The 19,466-nt window shown below is 48.2% G+C and overlaps 1 protein-coding gene and 1 long non-coding RNA gene across 3 annotated transcripts in view; one reads left to right on the top strand and one right to left on the bottom strand.

Moving 5' to 3' along the window:
• Positions 1 to 15,083, bottom strand: part of PSKH1 (protein serine kinase H1) — a 35,042-nt gene extending 19,959 nt beyond the window's left edge. For both annotated transcript variants that reach the window (XM_082676653.1, XM_082676654.1), the window contains exons 1-2: positions 14,979 to 15,083; positions 890 to 1,916 (exon numbers count right to left, since the gene is read on the bottom strand). In XM_082676653.1, the coding sequence (XP_082532779.1) occupies positions 890 to 1,846 (957 nt within the window). In that variant the 5' untranslated portion in view covers positions 1,847 to 1,916; positions 14,979 to 15,083. The remainder of the gene's footprint in view (positions 1 to 889; positions 1,917 to 14,978) is intronic.
• Positions 15,084 to 15,247: 164 nt separating this feature from the next.
• On the top strand, positions 15,248 to 19,452 carry LOC309837304. The gene is made up of 3 exons (XR_014298246.1): positions 15,248 to 15,267; positions 18,785 to 18,910; positions 19,260 to 19,452. It is a non-coding gene; the product is annotated as an uncharacterized lncRNA (long non-coding RNA).
• Positions 19,453 to 19,466: the final 14 nt, after the last annotated feature.

The raw sequence follows: 19,466 nt of genomic DNA, 5'->3' as shown, positions 1-19,466 counted from the left end.
CCTACCCCGTCAGCATCCTGTCTGAGGACCAACCAGTTCTTACTCTTTCTGCACCTCCCTTCAGCTCCCAGCAGTGCTGAAACCTAACAGGTCTTTTCAGGCATCAGGACTATCAATGGATCCAAAGACACAAACTGATGCCCTGCTGGTTGAATTAGGGCCAGAAGTAAGCATTTGCTGGGTTAAGCACATGGTACTGCTTAAATATGTGAATTATATTTTAACACTTTAAGATCAGATTTTCTGGCTTCTCTTTAAAAAACTAGAATGTCTGGGTGCATGGAGTCCACCCTGCTCTGTGGCAAAACTGGGCTGAGATGAGAAGCAGCTGTTCCTTTAGACAGGGCACGGTCACTAGCTTGCCCTAGTCCTCTGGACTAGATGCTATGGATGCCCTGTCCTGCTTCCTCTCAGCCCACCTCTGGGCTCGCCTGCAGCTGCAGTGCTCACGTGCGTGCTGACAGCTTCCCATGGCCAGTGCCTGTATCTCTCTGCTTCTTTGCCTGAGGACTTTCTCCACCACTAGTTGGCATTCAGAACAGCCCAGAAGTGCCAGGCATTAAAAGCCCCTGCAAAGAAATTCTCGACTCATACAAGAGTCAGTGGATTAAAACCCACCCTCTTTCCTGCCCCTCAGTGGTACAATTCTGAGCACATTCCACATGATTATTCACAGGGTCCTCAGTCTGCTCCCAAGTCCTTGTCTCAGGGCTCACTTTTGGGGAAATTCAAGCTAAGATACCCTAATAGTCTCACTTTACCATTTTTACATCATCTGTCTGGCCCCACGAACACGGCCCTGAGAGCACATGCCCCTGATTAAGGGTTGTAGGATAGGAGCCCCCACCCACCCAGGGGCCTCCCAACGTCCCCGAGACAGAAGACTCACCTCCCCCGAGTAACTGTACTTGCCCCTGAGGATCTGCCGGTACAGCCGGGTGCGGTTGTCATCCTCAAAGGGCATGGTGCCACTGAGCAGGATGTAGGCGATGACGCCCAGCGCCCACATGTCGACTGAGTTGGTGTAGGGCTTGCGGACCAGTACCTCAGGGGCAATGTACTCGGGTGTGCCACAGGTGGTCTTCATCAGGCAGTCGTCACCCTTCTTGCGGGCACTGGCCAGGCCAAAGTCGGTGATGATGATCTTGGAGTCAGTGCCTGGGTGGTAGTAGAGCAGATTCTCAGGCTTGAGGTCTCGATGTGTGATGCCCAGTGCATGCAGATACCGGACGCCATCCAGTACCATCTGCAGCACTCGAGTGGCGTCACGCTCAGTGAAAGAACCCTTGGCGATGATGCGGTCAAAGAGCTCTCCACCAGTGGCCAGCTCCATCACCATGTACACGCGCTCCTGTGTCTCAAACACCTCCACCAGCTGGATGATGTTGGCGTGGCGCACCCGGCGCAGCACACGCAGCTCCGACTCACACACCTCCCGCCCCTCCCGGTACTTGGTCTCAATCATCTTAATGGCATATGGCTGCCGGGTTGCCCGGTGCTCCACACGCACCACTCGGCTGAAGCTGCCTCGGCCAATCAGGGCTTTGATGTCGTACTTGGCTGTCACACGTGGGTCGAACTTGGCCCTGTACTTAGCCACCCTGGCCCTGCGTGGTGGCTCTGAGGGAGGCTCTGTGTGGCCAGTAGTGGGGGCACCAGGGCAGGGGTTTGCACCCTGACTGGCTTCTGGGAACCCAGCTTTCAGAGGGCCAACACTGTCCACCTCTGTAATGAAGTGCTTGTACACATCGCTCTTAGTGCCACTGAAGGGCTCCACCTTCTTGACCAGATCCAGCTGGACATCCTTGGGCGGCTCGGGAAGGACCTTGCTTGTCCCACAGCCCATCACGGACACGGGGGCATCCTCTCTAGCGAGGCTGGCAGAACCTGCTCTGCAGGCAGTGCCCCGTCTACACCTACACAGACAGAAGAAAGGAACTCAGCATAGCCAGGGACACTTCTGGAGGGATCCCAGCCATCCTCCTTACCCCCTCCCCCCTGGCCCTGGATAAACCCAGACTGAAGACCTGACTCTGGTATGGTTCCCTGGAAGGGAGAATGGCTTTGGCCCCTGAGTGCTTAGAGCCCAGATGCCATGAAGGATCCACATGAAAGACTGGGTCTGAGTTCCATGGTCTTGATGTACATCTCCAGGGGTATAATTTTCATGCTGCTCTTCAACTCTGAGGAGGGGCAGGAACATGCACCAGGCTCAGCTGTCACTGCCTCCACCCTCCTCCCTACTCTCTCCCTGGGTCCCTTATCATAGTTGAAGTCCTATGTTTTTTAAAGGTTAAAATTATTCCTCTTATTACTCTGACTCATCTTTTCTGAAACGGGGGCGTGGAGTGTTGGAGGCCTGTTCTCCAACACTATCACCCACCAGGGTGTAGAAAGCCACTTCCCCAAGGCCTCCTCCCTCATGGATACCTTCCTAGCCCTCTAGGCCTCCTGCAGGGGTTGATCCCCCACTGCAACAACCCACCACCACCCACTGCTCTGGGTGCTGCCCTAACCTCACTCTTCCCTGGATGGCTCGCACTACTTTTCTAATGCACCATCTTCACCCTGGCAGTTTAACACCCTGTTCCATGGTCTCTCACTTCCCCAGTTTACCACATAGATGGCTAAAATGCCACACAAGTCCCAGAAATGGCTAAAATCAATTCCAGTGAAGTAGGAACCACAAGCCTTAGCACACTGCCACCAGATAGCCACCAAACTAGCCTGGGATTCATTTAAGAGGCAGAGGGGGGAACTTCCCTGGTGGCACAATGCTTAAGAATCCACCTGCCAAGGCAGGGGACACGGGTTCGAGCCCTGGTCCGGGAAGATCCCACATGCCATGGAGTAACTAAGCCCGTGTGCCACAACTACTGAGCCTGCGTGCCACAACTACTGGAGTCCACGTGCCTAGAGCCCGTGCTCCACACCAAGAGAAGCCACCGCAACAAGAAGCCTGCGCACCACATCGAAGAGTAGTCCCCGCTTGCCACAACTAGAGAAAGCCCGCGCAGCAAAGAAGACGCAGTGCAGCCAAAAAAAAAAAAAAGAGGCAGAGCGGGCCTTGAGCTCAGAAAGGACACTAACAACTTCATCCAGATGAGACTCAGGCTGTGGATTGGGGCACTCTGCTTCCATGGGATGAGAATCCAGGAGACTTTCCCATTTGCTTTCCAGACAAAGATGTTCCAACTATTAATACCTTGTGGCTGGTGGGGCCCTGGACAAGTTGAAGTGCTGAAGTACCGTTTTCCAGAGGTCATTTCTATCCAGCCTGCCCTTCTCTAAGTCTATCTGAGGGCCCCAGGGGTGAAAGAAAAGAGCTGAGAATTTCCTATTAATTAGGATATACAGAATTGGGGATAAAATGATCAACTCAGAACAAGCGTTTACTGAACATCTACTAGCGATACAGGAATGAATAAGACGTCCAGTGCAGGTATATTTTAACATACCCAATACAGGCAAAACATGGTCGATAAACTCATCGTCTAAATGAAGAGCAAAACATCAAAACAGGTAATTTCAATATAACAAAGTAAATGTTATGCTTGAGAAACAATAGTAGATACATGAATGACACAAGAATGACACAGGGATTAGGGAAAGCTTCCTGGAGGAGGCGACCCCCACGCTGAATTTGAAGTAAGAATGAGGCAGGTGAGGAAAGGTGGGAATGTTGTTTCAGACAGAGAGAATGACACACTCAAAGGCTCAGAGGCCCAGAGCAGCATCCCGTGCCTGGGAATGTGCAGTCTGGTGATGTGAAGACAGAACTGGGGGCTGAAGTGTTGGAAGGTCAGCAGGAACTAGGCTGTGGAGAGCAGCCCAAGTTACAGCGAGGAGCCAGGACCTTCCTGGGAGATGAAAGGAAGCTACCAAAGGGTTTACAAGGAGAGGCGACTCTGTGTTTAGAAACAAGTATAAGGCTGAACTGGAGGAGGGTCAAAGTGGACTGAAAGGGCCAGTGAGGAAGGTAGCAGCACAGACAGGGTGGCGGAATGGAGAGAGGTCAGCAGGAGAAGTGACAGGGACTGGAGGCTGGACATAGGGGTAAAAGGGAGGAGAGGACAGCACTCCAGTCCCTCACTCCAGCTCCTGGGCAGAAGGTCAGGAATGCAGCAGGAGGGACAGGCTTGGGAAGCAGTAGGAAGAGTTCAGTTCTGGAAGTGCTGCAGTGGGGTGGCTGGATGTAGAATCTAATGGTTGAAAAGATCTGGTCAACCAAGGGGGAAAGAGGGGGATAAAATGGGAGATTGGGGTTGACATATACACACTGCTTTATATATAAAATAGATAATAAGGACCTACTGTATAGCACAGGGAACTCTACTCAATACCCTGTAATGACTGATATGGGAACAGAATCTAAAAAAGAGTGCATATATGTATATGTATAACTGATTCACTTTGCTGTACACCAGAAACTAACACAACATTGTAAATCAACTACACTCCAATAAAAATTAATTTAAAAACAAAAAAGAAGAAGGAAAAGAGCTGGTCAGGGTCTGAGATTCCATGGCTGCCCAGGGGCAACACCAACCCCCACCCCCAACCTGTTTCAAAGCCAGCAAAAGATCCCATGAAAGGCAGCAGAGGGAGACCCAGGGAGGTTTTTGCTGGGGCACCTTGAGGGTCACAGAGAACCCACACAGAGGCCCTGAGTGAGAGTCTGAATCCAAGATGGTGGTAACTGACCAATGTGGCTAAGGTGGTGATAACTGACCAATAACTGACCAATGTTCCCAAGGAAAAAGCTCACCTCTGAAATGTACACAAGACCTTGATTACCAATCCATCAGACAAAAAGACCAAAGATTAAGGGCTTAGGTTTTAATCAGTATGTCAGTATGACTCTCAGCAGAATGAGATTTATCTTTCCTCACATAAGAGGAAAAGATTCCTCAACCAACATGGGCTCTTCAGGATTTGCTGCAGTTTTCACCCAAATGCCCAGGAGATCCCATATAGCAGCTTAGGAAATCATGTTTAAACACAGGCATTTAGGGATTCCCTGGTGGCACAGTGGTTAAGAATCCACCTGCCAATGCAGGGTACACGGGTTCGAGCCCTGGTCCAGGAAGATCCCACATGCCGCAGAGCAACTAAGCCCGTATGCCACAACTACTGAGCCTGTGCTCTAGAGCCTGCGACCCACAACTACTGAGCCTGTGTGCCACAACTACTGAAGCCCACGCACCTAGAGCCCGTGCTCCAAAACAAGAGAAGCCACCGCAATGAGAAGCCCACACACCACAACGAAGAGTAGTCCCCGCTCGCCCCAACTAGAGAAAGCCTGCGCGCAGCAACGAAGACCCAATGTAGCCAAAAATAAATAAATTAATAAATTATAAAAAAATAATAAACAAAGGCATTTAGAAACAAGGTTCTTTTTCACAGAGGCCAAAGATTAGAACTGTGGACTCTGGAATTTTGCAGACTCATCTCTTCCTTCAGGGAAAATACAAGACTTAATACAGTAAAGGGCTGCAGCTCAGGAAAAAAAAGCTCTTGGGCCAGGATTCCTGAGGCAGAACACAGGCCCTGATCCCCAAGACCGCACTGTGAGCAACATCTACCACCATTCAGAGAGAAGACAAATTGCATGGGTGACGCAGCACAGCTACTCAGATGTCACTTCTTCCTGGGGAGGAGGTACAACCCTAGATCTGCAAAATAAGTAACTGTCTCCAGGTATACCCACAGGCTCTTTTTGTTTAGATGTGCATATCTAGTCTGGTCCTGATGAGAAAAACTAAGGTTTACAAAAGAAAAGGGCTGACTTTTCACTTTAAACAAAGTCTAAGCAAGGATCTCAAGTCAGCAGTGAGACAGCCAAGGATTATCCCTCTCTGACCTTCCTTATTCCTTTCTGGGACACAGTTTCTCTCATATTTGTTCCAATTAGAAACTCTTCAAAGACAGGCTGATGCTGGTACTCCACCTTCCCAACTACAGATCAAGAGTGCAGGAAAGAAGGTACCAGCTCTGATGCGGGGAATTGCTGATGACCTCCAGGTGATCATAGCTGCTCCACACTCCAATCACATCTGTTAAATTCTCTTTTCACATCAGTTAGGTGAAAAGGCAAACAGGGACAAGGGAAGCAGCTGGCAAAATTCCTTCTGTGAAGAGGGCAAAGTGTTTTCCTGTCCTCAGCTCTCATGTATGTGCCCCCAGCAGAGTGACCAGGGTGGGGGTGAATGAGGAAAGCCTCGAGAAGCGACCTCCCAGGAAGGTCATGCTATGCCAGCTCTCACAAATCACTATTCTGTCTCATGACACCAATCCTAACACATCTTACAGAAAGTATTGAACTCTCTGGAGTCGGCCTCCACACCTTCAACTCCAAGCCTGACCCAAAGCACTCCTCAAAGAAGGTAAGCATATTGGACAGAGTGCAGCAGTAGGCATGAGCATTCAGCACTACTGTCCTCGCTAACACTTTATAGAAATGACATGCCAAAAAGGTAGAAACTTGTCCAAAGCCACTCAGATAGTGACAGTCGAGAATGAACCAAAATCTCATTCTCCATCCAGAGCTCCTTCCACCAAACCAGATAGACTCCAGAAGTGCCTGGGGCCTAGCTGAGCTCAGACTCACCAGGCCAAGGTCTCAATCCTTCCTCATACCACTCAGCTGATGAATCAACGAACCTTCACTGAGGATCTTTTTTTATTTTTTTTAATTTATTTTTGGTTGTGTTGGGTCTTCATTGCTGTGCACGGGCTTTCTCTAGTTGTGGCAATCAGGGGCTACTCTTCGTTGCGGTGCGCAGGCTTCTCATTACGGTGGCTTCTCTTGTTGCGGAGCACGGGCTCTAGGCTCACGGGCTTCAGTAGTTGCGGCACACTGGCTCAGTAGCTGTGGCTAATGGGCTCTAGAGCTCAGGTTCAGCAGTTGTGGCACACAGGTTTAGTTGCTCCGCGGCATGTGGGATCTTCCTGGACCACGGCTCGAATCCGTGTCCCCTGCATTGGCAGGTGGATCCTTAACCACTGCGCCACCAGGTAAGCCCGAGGATCTTTTCTGAAGGGCATGTTCCAAAACCTCCATTCCACGTACAATCTGGGTCACACTGCTCACTGCTATACTCTAGATTACTTTTGATCACTAGAGTTGTCAGCCTTTTGAGGGAAGGGGCCACTTCTCAGGTTTCTAGAACTCTCTGGCTCCCAACCAAGTGCTGAGCTCTGAGCAGGCATTCAATGTTTGTTAATACTGAGTGAAAGGTGGGCTGGTTCTCAGGCTTCTTTTTGCTGCAGGGCAACAATCCCAGAACCTCAGAAATTTTCAAGTGGCAGGAAGAGGCCAGATTGGTGGTTAAACCAAAGCCATGCTCTTTGGGCGCCTGTATAAATGTCCTCAAAAACAAAGGAAGCCAGAGTTCTCGGGTCTATTTGGGTCTTACAGATTGTTATCTGAACTCCAAAGCAAGTTTGTCCATAAACTGCCAGACCCATCTGTGGGGAGACCAGGGGCCTAGGAGCAGAGGACAGGGATAGATCCTGAAACAATTTTCCCGGCCACAGAAGTCTGTGGATGCCTCCCAGGCAGGCACCCAGCCCACTCCAATAACACCTCCTAAGACCGTTCTCCACGGCAAAGCTTCACAACCTTTTGCCTGCAAAGATCTCTATATTCTGCTCCCATGTTTTGAAAGACTGTCTATCAAAATGAAGTAGGCAGTAATCTCTCAGGAATCCCAGAAATAAGTAACTGCTAAACAGCACTTCTAACCATCACGAGGCAAGCAGGGATAGCAGGCAAAGAAGTCTGTCACTTTAGATAAAAACCCCTGACCCTCACGCCACACACAAAAATAAACTCAAAATGGCTTAAAGACTTAAATATGAGACAAGACACCATAAAACTCCTAGAACACAGGCAAAACATTATCTGACATAAATCGTACCAATGTTTTCCTAGATCAGTTCCCCAAGGCAATAGAAATAAAATCAAAAATAAGCAAATGGGACCTAATCAAACTTATAAGCTTTTGCACAGCAAAGGAAACCATAAACAAATCAAAAAGACAATCTATGGAATGGGAGAAAATATTTGCAAATGATAGGACCAACAAGGGCTTAATTTCCAAATTATACAATCAGCACCTACAATTCAATAACAAAAAAACAAACAAACCAATCGAAAAATGGTTAGGGCTTCCCTGGTGGTGCAGTGGTTAAGAATCCGCCTGCCAATACAGGGGACACAGGTTCGAGCCCTGGTCCGCAAAGATCCCACATGCCACGGAGCAACTAAGCCCGTGTGCCACAACTACTGAGCCTGCACTCTAGAGCCCGTGAGCCACAACTACTGAAGCCCACGTGCCACAACTACTGAAGCCTGCATGCCTAGAGCCCGTGCTCCACAACAAGAGAAGCCACCGCAATGAGAAGCTGGCACACCACAACGAAGAGTAGCCCCCCCTCACCACAACTAGAGAAAGCCTGCATGCAGCAACGAAGACCCAACGCAGCCAAAAATAAATATAAAAGAAATAAAATAAATAATTTTTTTTAAAAAAAGAAAGAAAAATGGTTAGAAGACCTAAATAGACATTTCTCCTAAAAAGACATACAAATGGCCAATAGGCACTTGAGAAGATGCTCATCATCGCTAATTACCAGAAAAATGCAAATCAAAACAGTGACGTACCACCTCACACCAGTCAGAATGGCCATCATTAAAAAATTGACACGGCTTTCCTGGTGGCACAGTGGTTGAGAGTCCGCCTGCCGATGCAGGGGACACGGGTTTGTGCCCCGGTCTGGGAAGATCCCACATGCCGCGGAGCGGCTAGGCCCATAAGCCATGGCCGCTGAGCCTGCGCGTCCGGAGCCTGTGCTCTGCAGCGGGAGAGGCCACAACAGTGAGAGGCCCGCGTACTGCAAAAAAAAACAAAAACAAAAACAAAAAACATGACAAATAATAAATGCTGGAGAGGGTGTGGAGAAAAGGGAAACTCTCTTACAGTGTTGGGAGGAATGTAAATTGGTGCGGTCACTATGGAAAACAGTATGGAGGTTCCTCAAGAAACTAAAAATAGAGTTGCTATATGATCCAGCAATCCCACTCCTGGGCATATACCCAGAAAAAACTATAATTCAAAAAGATACATGCACCCCTATGTTCACAGCAGCACTATTTACAACAGGCAAGACATGGAAACAACCTAAATGTCCATCAACAGATGAATGGATAAAGATGGGGTGTGTGTGTGTCTGTGTGTCTGTGTGTCTGTGTGTATGGAATGGAATATTACTCAGCCATTAAAAAGAATGAAATAATGCCATTTGCAGCAACATGGATGGACCTAGAGATTATCATACTAAGCAAAGTTAAGTCAGAGAAAGACAAATACCATATGATATCACTTATATGTGGAATCTAAAATACGACACAAGTGAACATATCTAAGAAACAAAAACAGACTCACAAATATAGAGAATGGACTTGTGGTTGCCAAGGGGCGGGGGGGAGGGAAGAATTGGGAGTCTAGGATTAGCAGATGCAAACTACTGTATATAGAATGGATAAACAACAAGATCCTACTGTATAGCACAGGGAACTATATTCAATATCCTGTGATACATCATAATGGAAAAGAATATGAAGAATATATATGTGTAACTGAGTCACTTTGCTGTACAGCAGAAATTAAACACAACACTGTAAATCAACTATACTTCAGTAAGATTTAAAAAAACAAAACAAAACCCTGAACAAGGACCTCTGCAACCTTAGGGGGAACCACACGATTCTGCTTTCTGAAACAGGAGAACTGGGACTTCCCTTGTGGCGCAGTGGCTAAGAATCTGCCTGCCAATGCAGGGGACATGGGTCCGGGAAGATCCCACATGCTGCAGAGCAACTAAGCCCATGCACCACAACTACTGAGCCTGCGCTCTAGAGCCCACGTGCCGCAACTACTGAGCCCGTGTGCTGCAAATACTGAGCCTGCATGCTGCAACTACTGAAGCCCGTGCACCTAGAGCCCGTGCTCCGCAACAAGAGAAGCCACCGCAATGAGAAGCCCACACACCACAACGAAGAGTAGCCCCTGCTTGCCACAACTAGAGAAAGCCCGCGTGCAGCAACGAAGACCCAATGCAGCCAAAAATAAATAAATAAATAAATGTTTAGAAAACTAAAACAGGGAAACTGACACAAGACCCAGCAATTTCATTTTCAGAAATAATTCTACAAAACCACTTCCACAAGTACACAAAGATAGATTTGCAAAAGAAAGCTCATGGAACCATTCTTTATAATAATGAAAAAATTGAAACAACCCAAATATTCATCAGGAAGGAAATAATTAAATAAACTAAGATACAATCACATAATGGAATGCTCTGCAGCTGCTGAAATGAATGAAGTAAATCCATATATATTGACAAAGAAAGATACCCGTCAGTTTGATTGCCTTTGTACTGGTATCCACGTCTGTGATGTACCAAGGAGTTTAAAACAGTCTGTGAAGGGACTTCCCCAGTGGTCCAGTGGTTAAACTCTGTGCTTCCACTGCAGGGGGGCAGGGGTTCAATCCCTGGTCGGGGTAGTTCCGCATGCTGCGTATTGCAGCCAAAAAAAAAAAAAAAAGAGTATGTGAAGCATATGTCTAATGAGAAATTTCTAAAAAGGTATAGACATATACATGGGAAAAAAATATCCTGGAAAGGTAGAAGAGAAGCTGTTGACAGTGACTGTCTCTAGGGTATGGGAATGTCGGGGGAACAGGTGGAAGGAAGGAAGACTCTTACTTCTCACATTACATACTTCTGTGCTATTGCTATATTTTAAAGTCATCACCACATATTATATTTTTAAAGTTAAAAAATACATATTGTAGGGCTTCCCTGGTGGCTCAGTGGTTGAGAATCTGCCTGCTAATGCAGGGGACAAGGGTTCGAGCCCTGGTCTGGGAGGATCCCACATGCCGCGGAGCAACTAGGCCCGTGAGCCACAACTACTGAGCCTGCGCGTCTGGAGCCTGTGCTCCGCAACAAGAGAGGCCACGATAGTCAGAGGCCCGTGCACCGCGATGAAGAGTGGCCCCCGCTTGCCACAACTAGAGAAAGCCCTCACACAGAAACGAAGACCCAACACAGCAAAAATAAATTAATTAATTAATAAACTCCTACCCCAACATCTTCTTTAAATAAATAAATAAATACATATTGTAGAAATGTATAGACTAGTATATACATAAGAAAAAAAGCTGGGGGAATATACACCAAATTATTATACCAAATATACACCAAATTATTTTAAAAATGATTAGTGTTTGTGTCTAAAGACACAGTTCATTATTCACTTCCGTAATGTTTTAGCTTTTAACACCATTTCATAATAAGAATTGTTACAACTTCTTTTTGGAATATAGTAACTCAGGACTCCACCTCTTAAAGACTCTATGCACCACTGCTCTACATGGTAATAACTGGTGAGCAGAGACTTCTGCTTTAGGGCTGAGAGAAGGAGAGTTCAACAGTTTGTCGTGTCCTCCTCATTTTATCCTGATCCTCAACTCCATCTGAGACATCCCACCCACTGCCCATCCCATCATCAGAAATACAGCCTCTGGCAATGTACCTGGGGTTCTCCTTCCAAAATCCCAAAGTTCAACCCATAAATATTTACTGAGCTCCTGCTGGGCCAGGAACTCTGCCAGGGGCTGTGACAGACAAAAAGAAGGCAGTTATAATCTCTGTTCTCAAGGAACTTACAGCCCAAATGGCTCCACACCAAGTGTCCCCTGATCCATTACTCTTATGATGCCCTGTGAGGCCACTTCAAGGCTGGCAGCCTGGAAGGGGTCCCTCTGTGATAATTTTCCTCTAGCAAATGAAAACAGCACATTTTTCTACTTTAGCATCACATGAGATGCCATGGCAACAGAGGGCTGTACCAAGAATTAGCTCAGTGATGACCTAGCCAACACAAATTGGCTTAATACTTACTGAGTAAGATTCCTGGAAGAAAAGAAAGTTCAAATAAATAAGTCTCTCTCCAGCTCTCAACAAGCGGAATTGTTTCCTTTCTTCCAGGGCTGTACTTCTCAAATTTTTCTCTGTGCACCCTGGGCCAATGGAGACAGCTGTTCTCAGCTATCTCAAAGCTTAAGGGTCAGTACTTTGGCACACCTATAGCCACTTCACATCACACAGTTAGGAAGCAATGGAGAGGATCAAAGTTGCCCAAACAGGGCTTCCCTGGCGGCGCAGTGGTTGAGAGTCTGCCTGCCGATGCAGGGGACACGGGTTCGTGCCCCAGTCCAGGAAGATCCCACATGCCGCGGAGCGGCTGGGCCCGTGAGCCATGGCCGCTGGGCCTGTGCATCCGGAGCCTGTGCTCCGCAACGGGAGAGGCCACAACAGTGAGAGCCCCGCGTACCGCAAAAAAAAAAAAAAGTGCCCAAATAACATGCTCACACTTACAAAGTAAAAACAGATGGCTAAACCAAAGTCTCACTCACTTAACGATGAACTTGTGAGTGACAGAGAACCCCAGTATCTAGTTCAGATTTCACAGACACTAGGATCTTCTGGGGTATTCCATTCCAAGTGAGGCTCAGCTCTAGCTCAGTGTAAGAGGCAAACTAGGATCTTCTGGGGTATTCCATTCCAAGTGAGGCTCAGCTCTAGCTCATTGTAAGAGGCAAACTACGATCTTCTGGGGTATTCCATTCCAAGTGAGGCTCAGCTCTAGCTCATTGTAAGAGGCAAACAGGTTTCCTGAAAGCTGCACTTTCTTTAGCTCATTTACACAACTTAACAAGAATTGCAATTAGACCTGGACAACATACTTATTCAGCAAACCCGCCCTCCAGTGAGTCAGCAATTCACATCTTTTCTAGGGTAGTGGCCAACTGCAACTGCCCTGAGTAGAAGCAGTTTTGTCAGAGCTATCTCTGATGATCAGAAATTACCTCAAGGAAATCACATAACATAAGGTAGCTTCCTACACAAGACTCAGTCTGAAGAGCAAACAGGCTTACTAAGATGAGATCCCCTTTTGACATGGGATAAACCCTGGGAAGAACAGCCATTAGTAATAACAGTGGCTTCCATTTCCTAAGTTTCAACTGTGCTAAGCGTCTTATATGCATTCTCACTCCTCTCTGCAACCACATAAAGTAGGCATGATTATTCCTATTATGGGATGAGCAAACTAGGACTCAAAGAACCTCAAGATCTCATAAAAATCAAGAACTGAATCAAAGTCTTTCTTATTCCAAACCCCATACTTCTAACCACCAAATCATCCTGCCTCCCCAAGATATGGGAAATGAGACTGCAACAGCAGTTGTGTGCTACAAGGCACAGCTGGCCCTTCCCACTGGACAAAGACACAACAGTTTCCTGGAGTAATGACAAAGATTTTCAACTAAGGAGCATAGTAAAGTCACCTGGAGAGTTTTAAAAAAATACAGATTCCGGGCTTCCCTGGTGGTGCAGTGGTTGAGAGTCCGCCTGCCGATGCAGGGGACACGGGTTCGTGCCCCGTTCCGGGAAGATCCCACATGCCGCGGAGCGGCTGGGCCCGTGAGCCATGGCCGCTGAGCCTGCGCGTCCGGAGCCTGTGCTCCACAACGGGAGAGGCCACAGCAGGGAGAGGCCTGCGTACCGCGCAAAAAAAAAAAAAAAAAAATACAGATTCCTACCAGATTCCAGATATTCTGCATCAAAATCTCAGAAAATGAAACTCTTGAATTTGTATTTTGAAAAACCACCCTAGGAGATTTTAGATCATCAGGTTGACAAGGCTGCACCACCTACCACATGCACACGTGTGAATGTGCAAACAGGACACTCGCATTTGCTGTGCTCATCTCAGGTCCTGGCCCCTGATATGTGCTCAGTAGTATAGCTGAATCTATATCCATTCTTAAATCAGCAACCCATCACAGTTGACTCAGCTCCTACTTTATGCCAAGCACAGAGCCAGACACTGATATGCAGACAGAAGAGACAATCCCCAGGCCAACCATCAGGTGACACGACACAATAAACTCCAACAGTAGTCACATGAATTGAAGTACAGAGGAGTCAATGGTTACATGTGAAGGGAGGCTTTTCCAAGGAAATTAAATCTAAGGTGGATTTTAAAGGACAGATGTAAATTTTCCAAACTGGTGGGTGGAGGTGGGGGTGGGGAAAAGAAGAGTAGTACAAAGTGAGAAAATTGCGTATCTAAAGCGAAAGGGTGTTAAAACACAGAGCTAACGGCAGATGTACATACACCCAACAACAAACTATGTATGCAGGAGACAGAAGTGCCCAGGTGTTAACTTCGGGGTTATGCCAGATTATGAAGAGCCCTGAATGCCCTGCTATGAAGTTTGGCCTTTACCCTGCAGGTACCAAGGAGCCAGTTTTAGGCAATGAAGGACTTATTCAGATTTTCAAGTGGGAATTATCACTTCACAGTTTCAGGAGAGGGAGTGAGCGTGGGGGAGCTGGGCTTCCCCTTATAAAAGCAGAGAGATAACTGGGTTACAAAGCAGGCGACCCGGCTGGACTCAGGTGTGATTTTTCCCAGCCTGAACAAGGAAGAGACTAGCTGCCCCCCGACCCTGTCGTTCAGTAGCAAAAGAGGAGGTGTGGAGTAGGTGCCAGACACGAGAAGGTAGTGAGGACAACCAGGTTGGTTCACCCTGACCGATGTCGACTGGTTGAACAGCTGGCAGGACAGCTGACCACGTCCACCTGGCCCTTGGGGCCTCAGAGACGGGCTACCCAGCGCAGCAGGTTTCAAGGCCAGTCAAGCCTCGGACACCAGGGACCCCAAGCAGCCATCGCCTGGCCTGCTACCCACTCCCCCTAGGCCCCGGCGCAGCGGGCACAGGCCGAGGGCTCTGGGCTGGGCAGGGACGGGCCCAGTGCTCCAGGAAGCGACCGTGGCTGCAGCTCGTCAGCCCCTCCCGCCCATGGGGCCGTCGGTCCTGGCCGGGCCGCCTCACCTCGCGCGGGCGGCGGGCTCTTCGGCGTCCGGGCGACTGTGCTGACCCTCTCCGGGCCGCGGACACAGCCCCGACCACCAACACCGCCGCCGCCGCCGCCGCCATCCTCAGGCGTCAGCGTCGTGGCGTCATCACAGCGCGCTCTTGACGCCGAAACAAATCCGGGCCGCCCACGGGGCGGGACAGGGGCGGACTCGAGAGGGCCGGGCTACGTGGTTGGCGGCTCTCCGAGCGTGGCTTGCCAGTCAACGCCTTCAGGGCGGGGTCGGGCTCTCTTCGGGAGTAGGAGGTGAGTCTCTGTGTCGCTCCAAGTGTCTCGACCTTAGGTTTGGGGTAGGCACCGTGGGAAGTAGGGAGAAAGTTTCAAGATTCAGGTTGGGGACAGGGCGCTTTATAGTGCGAGGTTGGGTGGATTTCCATGGAGATCCAGAGGTTAAGACTCCGCACTCCCAATTCAGGGGCCACGGGTTCTGTCCCTGGTGGGGAAACTAAGATCCCGCATGCCGCGGGGCGCGGCCAAAAATAAAATAATAATATAGTGCGTGGTTGGGGACGTAGTGCATTTCAGGAGGTTTCTGGAAGTGCCTCTGGAACTCCGGAAAGGATCGGTGTAAATTTAATTAACAAATTATTTTTTTAACTGAAATTGAAATAATTCAGGCACTCAGATATGTTGAATTTGACCTCCATCACATTGGAGTTGCAAATGGTTAACGAGAATAGGTGAGATTAGTTTGGGGCCAACTTCAGAGTAACAGTTTAATTATTGTTGTTTTTATTGTTACTAAATTTAGTATATCCTGAGGCTGCAAAACAAGTAGATTAAAGAAAAATTGTTACCATTAACAATTCCGCTATAGGGTCAGAATTATCTCACTTAACTTTACAATCAACCCAGATTCGGGGTGGAGATGGGGGGGAAATAAGTGTCTCAAGTAATAAGGGGATTTTTTTTCCTTCTTTAATAATATTTTTATTACTTACCTTATATTTACTATTGGGGCGCAATCCACGTGCTTGGTGGAGTCTTTCACTGAGCAACCATAAAGAGCAGGGCTGGAGAACAACCCAGTTTCTTTCTTTAAGGCAACAGCATTCTTCCCCAACTGGCTGTGACTCAATAGGGATCACCATAAGGGAAAGGTGGCATAGTTTGGCAGGATTTGAACCTGCGCAGGGAAACCCCAATGGATTTCTAGTCCATCACCTTAACCCCCCTGGCCACAACTACTTTTGAGTGATGATGGGATTGTAATCTCCATACATCTTCCTCATTGCAGTCTGTTCATTTCTTAAAATCTTTACTGAGCCCTTACTTCATACATGGAATTGTCTTTAACTGTATAAGCTAATGGTATACTTTAAACCTAAACATATATTAACACCAATAAAATATCACAGTCTGTTTTATGTAGTAGGGCTTCATAAAAGATTTTATTAAAAAAGAAACCTTTAGGGACTTCTCTGGTGGTCCAGTGGTTAAGACTTCATGCTTCCACTGCAAGGGGGCGTGGGTTCAATCCCTGGTCAGGGAACTAAAATCCCACAGGCCACTCAGCCAAAAATAAAATAAATAAAAAGGAAAAAGAAAACTTAAAAAATTATTTCCATATGTCTAGTGTGATGCTTAAGGGAATGAACTTAGGGGCCAATCAAACTTGGGATCATATCCCAGCTCTGACACTTCCACAGTTGTGTGAACTGAACTTAAGCAAGACATCTTCCCCTCCTTAAGCTTCATGTTTCTTATCTGTATAATGGGGATCATAGTCTTGACCTCACAGTTATTGTGAGGGTTGAAAATAATATAGAATTCCAGGGTTGATGGGGCTTAGAAATCCACACAACACCTCTATTTTACAGACATTCAGCAAATTAATTCAATAAATGTTTATTGAGCCCTTGCTATGGAAGGTGCTGGCCTGGGCTCTGGTGAAGAACACGGGGGCCCTGAGATGAAGAGGTATATTGATGCAGAGGGGACTGGGCTCAGGATATCCAACCCCCAGATTCTCCCCTGAACAATAAGCTGTTCCATGTCTGCAGAGCTGCAAACATGAGAAGCACCATTATCATGATGCTCTAGCCTGGGCAGCTGTGTCTAGGGCTCAGCCCACTTGGCTCTCTGCCCACCCCTTTCCTGCAGCTCTGGGATAAAACACACAAAGCTCTTAAGCCCCTGGCCAGAGAGCAGATTCTGTCCCCAACCCCACCCCCCTGCATACACTCCAGGTCACTCAATTCCAGGGAAGAGCAGGGACTTAGGGGGCAAAAACCAGGGGAAAGTAGGTCACAGCAGGAGGATGGTAATCCCTTTGATGGCTGGCCAACACAATCGAGCCCCTGCTCCTGGAAGCGGCCTGCTCCTGGCCACCCACCAAGAGTAAGAGTGGTTCTAGAAAGACTTTTGGGGTTTGGAGCCCCAGCACCATCCCTCCAAATAGTATGCTCAGGTTAAGAGGGCTGCCCCAAGAAGACACATCCTCCATACTGAAGTCATTCTCAGTCCAAGCTTTTGCTGACTGTAACACTTCCTATGCAGGATTTAGCAATTCTGTTTTTCATTCCACGCACTCCCACAAGTACACTCTTTATACCCAGCCTTAGGCTGGGTGCTAGAGACACAAAGAGGACACTTGGGGAATCCAGAGTGGGGAATTCTGACCTAGACCCAGACAGTAAGAAGCCAGTGAACCAGTGTTATCCGTACAGAGACAGAAGAAAGCCCAGGAGCTCTGTGGACCTGAAGGAGGCTTCTGATTCAGCTTGGAGTCAGGGTTAGGGAGGCGGTAGGTGATACTGAACAAGAAGTAGGAGTTCACCAGGAGGAAATGAGGAAGGTTATTCTGAGCACAGAGAATAGATGTACAAAGAATAAAAGGCTGGCCTTTCCTTCTGGAAGATACTGGTGGTCAAAGGGGGTGGATCTGGGAGGGTTTTTTTCCTGAACCTTCTCCTTCAGGTGATGTGAGATGGGTAAGGAATGGATGAGAGAAGAGAGAAGTGGGGATAAAAATACAGGTGAATGAAGTACAGGAGAAAAGACAGGGCAGAGAGTGAGTTAACTGAGGCATCTTAGCTAACTGGAATGGGAGGGTGTTTGGGAAGCGTTGCTGAAGTAGGGCTCCTACATGATAAAGTAGGGTGGAGGTCTCTGGAGGCACCTGTCACCCTGGAGCCTAGTCAAGGGTCCTATCAGGCCTGATTCTGTCCTAGGGCCAACAACCTCCCAGCATGGGCTTTAGTGCAAACCTGGCCTGCCAAGTTCTGGACTCCCACCCCTCCTCCCCTCCCAGCTGATTGCCTGGGCCCCTCTTGTAAAGTCCTCTCCAACTCAGCCCCAGTTCTCCTCCACCATTTGTAAGTCTTGTATCCTTACCTCCTATCACCCTCTATCATGATCCTTCTCTGAAACCTCCCCTTAACCCAAGGACTGAGTAGGTAGATCACTCCTCTGTGCTACTATAGAGGGGGAGTTGAAGGAGTAGACTGAATAAAATGTCCTATATATAAACATAGCTGGCTTACATAGGGCCTTATAGACAATGAAAAGGAGTTTAATATCAGGATCAGTTTTTCAATTTAGAAAATGGAGAATAAAGTGGAGGGAGTGAGAGTAGAAGCCAGTGAGGAGGCCATGGCAGTGCCCACACAAGTCGTGGGGTGATGGCTTGGAAGAGGGTCCTGGCAGGGACAGTAGATGACTGATCCTCTCTGAGGCCTCCTCCTTCCCTCAGGATTCTGCCCGTTCTGATTCTTGCTCTTCTTCTCCACCATGATGAACTGGGGCTCCTCTGTGCTTCCAGAAAGCCTTCCGGGATTGTTCTGACCTCACGCTGCACACCTCTTCTCAAAGAACAAGCTTGTGGAGAGCGTAAGGCCAGAGGAACCCTCATCGTGACCCCAATTTCTGCAGCTCCAGGTCACCTCAGGTACTTGAATGTAGACTCCAATGGGGGCTCCCCATCTTCTGGAACAGGCTCCCCTTAGATTAATCAGGACCCCAGAGAAGGAGAGGAAAGGGTACTTAATCTGAACTGTGTCTTGAAGGCTAAGGTGGTAGTTCAGCAGAGGGAAGAGGAGGTGAGATGGACAGGAGCCTGGAAACTGGAAAGAACCTGGGGAGGGGGGTGGACTGGCTGAGGGTGGGGGTGCGGACACTCTATCACCTCACATGGCCCCTAGGGGCCAGGACAGGAGGGGCAGGTAGGGCTAGGAGTTCTCCCAGCCCGGGAGAACAGAGAAATATGTGCATTCCCACACATCTTGGGTCACCACCAGAAGTCTTGGAACCTGCTGGCAATGGAAAGCTCTGCACTGCCCCTGGGAAATGAGTGTTTGTGAAGAGAAAGACTGAGTCCCCTATGGTGGTCTTCAGCCCGCCCATCTCGTCCTGGGGATCAGCTTCTTGAGGCCTCCACCCCAGCCAGGTGGGCCACAGTGGAAAGAAAGGAAGGAGCTTGGTACAAATATAAATACGTTTAATGA

Source organism: Grampus griseus (genome assembly GCF_964374135.1).
Source record: "Grampus griseus genome assembly, chromosome: 19".
Taxonomy (NCBI): domain Eukaryota; kingdom Metazoa; phylum Chordata; class Mammalia; order Artiodactyla; family Delphinidae; genus Grampus; species Grampus griseus.
This window is presented reverse-complemented; position numbering and strand designations above follow the sequence as displayed.